The sequence below is a fragment of the Pygoscelis adeliae genome, unplaced genomic scaffold (assembly GCF_000699105.1).
Source record: "Pygoscelis adeliae isolate BGI_AS28 unplaced genomic scaffold, ASM69910v1 Scaffold267, whole genome shotgun sequence".
Classification (NCBI taxonomy): Eukaryota; Metazoa; Chordata; class Aves; order Sphenisciformes; family Spheniscidae; genus Pygoscelis; species Pygoscelis adeliae.
The window spans coordinates 2,114,687-2,124,039 of NW_008825150.1; the positions used below are offsets into that span (position 1 = coordinate 2,114,687).

Below are 9,353 nucleotides of genomic sequence, written 5' to 3' on the forward strand. Positions count from 1 at the left end.
TCTTCCTCTTTCAAAAAACATAAAGTGGCTTCACAATCTAAGCTTGTTAAATTGATGTCCGTTGTATCGAAATGAGACCTGATAAAACTTCTCTCACTTCCAAGACAAAGCAGTTCCCAAAAGCGTTTTTTCCCCCAGGTATTTCTTCAAGCTCTTCCCCCCCCCAGCTTTAATGCAAGACTTGACTTGAAAAAGAAAAAAGGAAAGGCTGTTGCTTTTCATTGACCAAACCAGCAGCTCTATAGGAACACGCTAGATGAATGAAGAGCAACCTTAATTTAACGTTGCCTGCTGCCAACAACTATCAGCTATCGCCCAACTACTGGAGCATCAGGACCCTGTCAGGGTCATCCTCTGTGCCTAGTAGCGTCTTAGACAAGTAATACGATGGACCAAAGTGCTCACTAGTGGACTTAGAGCGATGTCAATTTTTTTTTAGAGCAGGAACAGGAGAAAGGAATCTTCCCTCTCTTAGCGCAATGAAATTACACTTACTTCTTCCTCCCTCTTGACATTTACTATTTAAGAAACAAAGAATCTCAGCAAAAGGGGTGAAGAAAACCACTGAAGAAAAAAAACAAGTTATGATGGTACCAGAGCGTTCACCCAGGGAGAGAGAACATATCCCTTGACATCTTCCCCAAGCTGGGCGACGACTCAGCCCACCAAGCACCTGAGCGGAGCTATGCATGCCTTCTCCTCAGCTGTTTTCCCAGGCAGTCCCTGAGACGTTTCTTGGGCTACAGCAGGACCTCGGTGCTGAGCATCACGCGAGCATTTCTGAGCGCACCTGGACGCACTGCAGTCACTTAGGGATCCTTCAGCACCTCCGCAGCTGAGATGGCAAGTTCTGGGCTACAAATGGTGACTAAGGATCTAAACTGTGGATTTCTAACATTGCCCAGGTATCTGATTTTAAAATCTCTCACTGGTTTAGGCTGTGTTATTAGAATCTCACTGAGATTTTTTTTCTACAGCAGCAATACTCCACTAGTGTAGAAGACGCTCATAATGAACTCACACCTACTGTTGGGAATACTCCATTTATTTCTAGCTTCCAAGAACAAGACATGAATTACTACACTTGGATTTTCGTTTCACAGAAAGTTTAACAACAGGAACAGGGAAAACATTCCAAGATACTAGTTGTAGGTCATGTAGCGGGGGGTAGCACTGAATTTTGCATACGACTTAATGACTTTGTTCACTGCTTCTAAGAAGTCTTTCTCTGTTGCGATTTTTCTGCGTGCTCGGATAGCAAACATGCCTGCCTCCGTGCAGACACTGCGAATCTCAGCGCCTTTGAAAGAAAGGGATAAACGAATTCAACACTGACCACCAGTGGAGACGAAGCATACACAAAATTGTTTAAAAAAAATCAGCTTACCTGTGCTATTAGGACACAGCCGAGCCAATAGCTCAAATCTTATGTCTCTTTCAACACTCATCGAACGAGCATGTATCTTGAAAATGTGAGTTCGCCCCTGAAAAAAGAGTGGAGGACAGAAGTGTTCACACTATGGGAGAGGTGATGACTCTCAGCTGTGTGTGCAGCTGTCCACATCCAGAGCACGGGCAGATGGAAAAGAAATCTTTTATTCGCTGCCCAACTATAGTTTCCTATGTCTGGACTAGCATGTTTAAGTGTCCACGATACTAAATTAAGAAAGTAACTTAAAAAAGAGCTTTCATGGTAGAAGTACCTGACGGAATCTCTCTCAAAAGAGCGAAACAAAACGCATTCCAACTTAAGAACTAAATCATGGATCTGGTTAAAGGATTCTTCATCTGTTGAGTCAGGAATATACAGTGAATATAGCTATTTACCATGGCTTCTCCCCCAGGGATGGCATCTCTGCAGCATAGGAAAGCCTTTTTGGAACACCTTTAATCCCCCAAATTTCCACGTAGTTTCACGTAAGTTGAGAGTGCTGCTTTTGTTAACTCTCGTCAACTGCTTCCAGACAATTACGCCCTAACTGAAGAAACACTCCGATACCAGAATATACTTAGCTGTGAAAGAAAGCATTCTCACCTCAAGATCAGGCAAGCTAAATTCTATCTTCCTATCCAATCTGCCGGGCCTCATCAGGGCTGGATCCAGAGTATCGGGTCTGTTTGTAGCCATCAGCACTTTGATGTTGCCTCGTGGGTCAAAACCATCCAACTGGTTGATCAGCTCCAACATAGTACGTTGCACTTCATTGTCACCCCCAGCCCCATCATCAAAACGAGCACCTGGAGAGAGGAGACACACAGGTTTCACAAAATAAGAGAGGGATCTTCAGAGCATGGAGGAGGTGTCACAGCTGCTACATAGAAGACATCTGGAAAAATAATTTTAAATTACATACAAATATTTGTGAAGAGTTTTAAAAAGGTGTGAAGGGGTTATTTGAAAACGACGCATTTCAAAAAAAGAGTGAGTGGTGATATCTGTCAGTTGTAATAAGCGCTGTATCTTCACCCCAAGTATGAAAGGGCCTGTCTCCCTGCCCAGTAACTGGCCAAGCTGCTGAAATTTATAAATGTAGTTTGTTTGTTTGTTTTGCCCCCGCCCCAAATTCCCTCCTCGCCTTGTCTGTGTAAAAATTGTTCTACTTTCAAAGGACCTAAGTACTTCCTTTGGGGGGAAAAAAACCCAAACATTTCGTTTTCAGGCAGCAATAAAGATTTAGTGTGTAGTCCCGAAGCTGAAGGGAGTTTAAGTTAACAGTACTTTTTGCAAACACAATACAGAGATTCTTTGCTGAAGTTTAAATAATCTGGGTGTTCCAGATGTGCAAAAATGACTTCTCATCTGGGCTAAATATGTTCAAATCATATAAACAGCTTCTTGATAGCTTCCCGGACATAGGATGTGCTGGTAGTTGTTTTGCTAAATAGGTATTTACAAGCACAATTCTTGAAATGCAGCGATCCAGATAAAGAATTACAACACGAAAAGAAAACCTAGAAGTTCTCATATGAGATTAGAGCTATACATCCTACAAACATACCTCCAATGGCATCAATTTCATCAAAGAATATAAGACAAGCTTTTTTAGTTCTGGCCATTTCAAAGAGTTCACGAACCATTCGAGCTCCCTGAAAGCAAAAATCAGGATTTTGTTAAAGATTCAAGACACATTGAAGAAAAACTATCACAATTAAACTTTTCACGTTTCCAAACACTTCCAAGTTTCCAGTGATAAAACTCCTTTATTTGTACACAAGTACGTAACAGAACATTCATAAATCCTAAAGCAATTTATAAAGGAGAGACAAATTACCACTCTCAAAAGTCAGAAGTACAGATGAAGTCAAATACCTCAGGGCCAAAGGAAAAATAAGTGGCAGGGTTGGGAATGGAATCCTAATCCTAGAACCCTCCCGAACCACAGACTAAACTCTGCACTGCAAAATCCACTTCATCAACGACAGCACAGTTCAGGTCTTGTAACTGACTGCCTGATCTGCAGAGATTTATTTGATCGTTCCTCCCCTCTCCTTGTATCTCCAGCATGCAAGTACATTCATCCATCATATCCACTATGGCGTCTGGTCCCCGCGACCAGAAATCTGCAAATCACTCCACGCTCCATCAAGTATTTGCTCTTACCTCTCCCACATACTTCTGCACCAATTCAGATCCAATTACTCTGATGAAGCAGGCGTCAGTCCTGTTAGCAACAGCACGGGCACAAAGTGTTTTGCCTGTACCAGGTGGCCCAAACAAAAGTACTCCTTTGGGAGGCTCAATTCCAAGGTTAACAAATCTTTCAGGCTGTAATGGTGGGAAACAGAAGGCGAGGTGATGTGCAAACTGAAGATTATGTGCACCAAAGAGTTTATGCAAATTAAGAAAATAATCAGTGAAGAGCAATATAAACCAGGCTAGGCTGGATTTCACTTGTTAAAACTAGACCTCCTTTCACTTAGGTGCTTACGTTCAGCTACATTATCTTTTCTTGCTTTTTCAAATGCTAACAGATGACCTGCATACTTTCAAAATAATAAAAGCTTCAATCTGGAGGTTACTTACATGAAGCAGAGGGGTTTCAACCACCTCCCTCAGCTTTTCAATCTGCTCTTTACAACCACCAACATCACTGTAAGTGACGTCTGGTTTTTCTTCTACCTGCACAACAAAAAGGTGAGCGAGCAGTTAACAGCCTGATGCTGCATCTCTCTCCGGGCTTTCAAGAGCCCAGAACAGAATCCAGCCAAAGCAATCAAAATTACAAGACAAAGCAATGTCCTAATAAGTAAAGGCCGTTCTCACTTGCATCATGGTGACTGTGGGATCAATCTTTGGAGGCAAGGGGATATGGATTTGATACTTGTTTCTGTCCACCCTGGTGAGAAAGCATAAAGACTATTATTTTAACACCGGTTAATTAAACTGTCATGTAGAAACAACTCCGTAAATTAGAAGCTGAATTCTTAAACTGTTCTTTTCTCTGGCATCAAGACAGCCCAGCCCTGAAAGCTAATAGTCAGATGGGCTAGAAACTGGAATTCCTTCTGCAGAGAAGTTTAAGGTTTCCAAAAATATTAATTCCAAAGTATTTTGAAAACTAAACTTCAAAATATCCCACAGAGCAAACTGGCAAAATATTGATTCTAAAAGTAACTGGCTTCACCTCCTCAGCGAACATTTCCTGTAGCCACTCTTCATGTAACTGTGCAGACTGCCAAGGAGGAAGCAGGCTACGCAGGCTCCCTGAAAGCTGGGACTGTTGGGACCCAAACTGAAAGGTTTCAGTCCGCGACGCACGGTTCTCGTCAGAATGACATCAAAATCAAAAGATTCCAGCACAGCATGCAGGTGAGTTACTGTCCTCCAACAGAAAGACATTAGTGTTATAATTTCAACTACTGCAAAAATACGAAATGATAGTTGTTGACCTGTCAAACTAATGGATCAGATGAGAAAGCTTCAGTCTCCAGGACAGCTCGTAAGAACATGAAGATTTTGCTTACCCAACTCTCATGCCTTCTTCTATGTCAGTAGGTGCCACCTGGTCACTCAGATCCACCACGAATTTGGCAAACTGCTTGACATTGATAATGTACTTGGGATCCTCGGAGTCTGCATTGATTATCTTTGTACACCTAATAGGGAACATACAATTAACACCACCAGGCAGACAAACTAACTGGCTTGCTATTGGTATAAGCATCAAGATGAGAGAGTCGTATTTTCCAAATACACTGAAATAGCTATTGTACTTGCGATTCTATTATTATAGCATCCTACAATAACTACAGGAGTAAGTACAGGTGTGAAGTACATAATACACCATCAAGCATAACACAGTTCCTTTTTGACACAATGATAAAAAGCACTTGCAAAAGGCACAACACGTGAACCTTATTTTTTAAAAAAGTCTACACGTAAGCCATAAATCACGTTTTTACACTACGCAGCTCCACTGCAAAGAGGAAGAGTGCACCCACCTCGCGACTTGTAATGGTTGCTCGCTTTGGAGAGTTTGCTTGTCTGCAGCCAGATCCCAAAGGGCAGGAGGAGCCAGGCCAGTGTCGGATTCCTTGATTCCTGTGTACAACACAGACAAGCTGAGGAGGAAGCAGCTAACTGGTACGTCAGCAATCCTTCCCACACCAAGAACCTTAGACATAAGCCTGTAGGAAGCTTTTTGAGATCTCCAAAACACACGCACACACATCTTTGATGGACTTCTTAAAAAACAAGTTTCCTAAAGAAATGAGGTCTATGTGACTGTGCCAGCCTAACATGCAAATACCAGTCTAGCCATCCTCTAATACGATTTCGCAACGTGTGGTCAATTACAACGAAGCTTGACAGAGGTATCAGAGATAAGCACACTTCTAAAAGTTTCAGAAAAGGAGTGAAACTCTGCAAGTGCTTTCACCGAGGGAAAGCTTTAGTGCAAGATATCAGCAGGTAAGGGATTCACACAGATGAAAAACCTTATAAATCTTCCACAACGTGGATATAAAAAAGTACCATCTCCATGATGTATTTGAAAGAATCAAGGATTTTACTGGAAAAGAGAAACTGTGGTCTTCTTGACAGAACTGAGGGCCACTAAAGGATCAGCAACAGGGCAACAAACGCACATCAGTGAAACAAACAAAGAATAATTAGGCAACAAATTAATTTTTAAGGTAACTGCCACAGCTGGCCAGCTGATTTTAAATGCTGACTGCTCTGATATGCATTTCTTCGTTACACAAGGACTGGTACCGCCACTTAAGGACAACACGTTGGGTTTTTGCCATCTGTGGAAGTTCACTCACTATTTGAATGCAGCTTGACACACATCACAACGAATTATCTAGTGGCAGAAAGGGGCATTTGTTTCATGCCACCGTAATACACAGAAATTACAGTTTTGAATAAAAACGTGTTAAACTACAAAATTACATAATCATATGTACAGATTAGCCCTGCCCAATCAAAAAGACCATCACCTACAAAGCAAAAATCTCACGTTACCAAATAAAGAAATGTATTCTTCTCAGAAAAATAACAATAATAAATCAATGCAGTTGTTGTTTAAAATCAGCTTCTTAAAACACTCGTTTTGGTACATGTGGTTCTATTGAAAGTTATCTTAAGAAAGAAAGATACCAGTGAGCTCATTGATTTTCTTAAGTAGTTGCTGAATATCATCTTCTACTTGCTTGATCTGCCTTGAGTACGTGCTCTGGCCCTGGAAAAGAAATATCATGTGTTATTTCGTCACTCAAATTATTTTATGTTTAGGAAAAAATGCCAATAGCTGCTGAGCGTCAAGATGTTCAATAGACTGTCTCGGTATAACAGCCAACTATTGATCACAGCTTAAAGAGACAGTATTAAGTTCCAGTAACAATATTTCTGTTCACAAAAACAGAGTGCAGCTACACACAATTGACTGATTGCGCAAGGGGACATTTTTCACAATCACAGTTTACAAAGTTTGTAAACTTCAAGGACCCCCTCCTCAGTTAAACCTGTTAGCCTTATTTTTTAAACTACTTTTTTTCCTAAAGTTTAAAAAAGTCTTAGTAAAAATTATATATAGACAGAATTCTGTATGCGCTATCTGAAAATCATCTGTACGAGTGCTTTAACTACATTACCTAACCTTTCTATCATCCACAGAAGACAGCAGAAAGACCACGGGGCAAATCAGAAGCTAGATTCTTGCTGTGACAAAATGCCTTACTATCTTGCCCTGCCTAATGGGGGCAGATCTGGATCTGGATTTCCTTTACAAGATCCCCTTCATATCAACTTGGCAACAAAAAAGAAGCCGCAGTGGGCACAAGCCATTATTTCAGAGCTTCGTAAAAGAGTCTCAGTGTCAACAAAATTCAGGCTTCTGGCAAACATATCCAAATCCAGACATACGCTAAGCTGCAAGTTTCGTTTTTCAAGAGTTCTTTCACAGACCCACTGTACTTTCTGGTGGAGAGGGGAGATTTGCTTTTTACGTCTTATTGTCTGTGGAAAATGCCTCCCAAGACTACCTTCCTTTTGACAAGGTCTGTGTATCCCTCACTAATAGTTTTTTAACATGGTGGCTAAAAGCAAGTAAATTTGACGGGAGAAGGGGTCTTAAAGTTACTGTTCTTTATAAAGCAAGAAAATGGGTTAGTGAAAAAGCCCTAGCTGTTAGACCCCTGTGACAATCAACTATGCCATACAAAACAAAAATGGAAAAAAAAACCTTCATTACTTTCAAGCTAACAAACCTACTGGATTGTTTTTAGGGTTGTGCGTTGGGTTTGGGGCTTTCTCGTTGGAAGGCGGAAAGGGAGAAAAGATTTCGGCAGGCGAGAAAAGCATTAGGAGAAGCAGATTTACTAACTACTCACTAAGTACACATCCCTCCACTCTTGCATTCGGTTCCTAACAGGACTTGCTTTTTTTCTTTAACATTCTTGTATATGTATGCTACTTACATATGTTTTCAGCAAGGCAATATCTCCTTCATCCAGAGCTGAAACAAGACAGGAAAGACTTAGCTTCCAATTTTATAAACAAAACTAGCAGTATCAATTCTGCTTCTAAAACGTGAAAACATTTATTTTAACGGGATTCTTCTGAGTTTCTACTTTTTCATTAAACCGAAGCGGAACAAAAAAGTATCGGACGTTCAAGAAAAACAACATAGGGTCTCCAACTACCCTCTTCAGTCCAAAAATCTGTACCACCCAGAGTTCACAGCAAGCAAGCTACTTTGCCTTGCTCAGAGTAGCTTACTATGACTGTACAGAGAAGCAACTGAAGATATCAAAAATTCATCTTTTTAACTTTCTGTTTCTTAATGTTTAAGAAAACATCAATGAAAAACTGTCACCACTTTCCACTTTCACTTTACGTGAATATTTGTCAGTTTTTTGGAATCCCTGTAAACTTTGAGCAACTTTCAGCAGAATATGCAGGAAGGAATGCCCCGATTTAAATCAGCACTGTGCTTCCTTTTACTCGATGTAAACTTGGAATCTAAAAATTGTACTTGGGCCTCAGAATTCCCACATCAGAACAAGCACCGTCGGCTGTTAAAAGGGTAAGCTTTTGCACAGAGTCCTGCAGGACTGCTCCAGTGAACGCTCTCGATTAACTAAGAAAAATATAACTTTCTACTACTGTCATCCCCTATTTACTTTCATATCACTTGCTATTTAACAGACCTTTAACATTCCCTCTCCCTTCCCCCAAAAGCTCTCTCTTTTCCTGACCAAATGATAGTCTTCACCTTAAGCATCCCTGGCCCTCTGTTTTTCTCTCTTTTCTAATTCCACGGTATCTTTTTATGATAGAGGGAGCCCAAACCACACAGTATCGAAGATCTGGGCACACCGTGTATTGTACGGTATTTTGAGAGGGTTTTTTTGTGTCGGTCCTTATTTCCTTCCTGATTATTTGTACTAACCCATCGATTCTTGGTATGTGCTAAACACTGTTGCTACAGTTCAAAAATCTTTCTTGAGCGGGAGGAGTTCAAAGTCCGTCACTGATTACATACAGTATTGATTTTGTCTCCAGATGCATTATTTAGTATTTACTGGCATGAAATAGAAAGGCAAATGAAACTCGAACATGAGGAGCAACTGGCAATTTTCACACTATGCCGGCATCACCAGAAGAATTTGCCTCCTCACTCTCTCCCGCTTCCACTGAGTGACTTATGAAAGTGGCAACACACAGGTCTTGACAGCCACCTCCGCAGGACTCCACCAGCGAAGAAAAACAAATTATCGTGTTTTATTAGGCTGATCTTTTAACTACCATTAAACAGAAAAGGCCCTTCATTTTACCAAGAAGAGATTACGCTTTTTGAGAGCCTTTTACGGGAGAACCCTGGGGAGCCTCGGAACCAGCCAAGCCAGCC

The 9,353-nt window shown here is 41.0% G+C and overlaps 1 protein-coding gene across 1 annotated transcript in view; it reads right to left on the reverse strand.

The window, feature by feature from the left end:
* Nucleotides 1-1,026: 1,026 nt before the first annotated feature.
* PSMC2 (proteasome (prosome, macropain) 26S subunit, ATPase, 2) overlaps nt 1,027-9,353 on the reverse strand; it is a 10,182-nt gene continuing 1,855 nt past the window's right edge. Inside the window, exons 2-12 of the mRNA XM_009328376.1 lie at nt 7,921-7,958; nt 6,602-6,683; nt 5,443-5,542; nt 4,966-5,097; nt 4,265-4,337; nt 4,025-4,120; nt 3,602-3,766; nt 3,000-3,087; nt 2,036-2,238; nt 1,388-1,484; nt 1,027-1,300 (exon numbers count right to left, since the gene is read on the reverse strand). Coding sequence (XP_009326651.1) covers nt 1,143-1,300; nt 1,388-1,484; nt 2,036-2,238; nt 3,000-3,087; nt 3,602-3,766; nt 4,025-4,120; nt 4,265-4,337; nt 4,966-5,097; nt 5,443-5,542; nt 6,602-6,683; nt 7,921-7,958 — 1,232 coding nt within the window. The 3' untranslated portion in view covers nt 1,027-1,142. The remainder of the gene's footprint in view (nt 1,301-1,387; nt 1,485-2,035; nt 2,239-2,999; nt 3,088-3,601; nt 3,767-4,024; nt 4,121-4,264; nt 4,338-4,965; nt 5,098-5,442; nt 5,543-6,601; nt 6,684-7,920; nt 7,959-9,353) is intronic.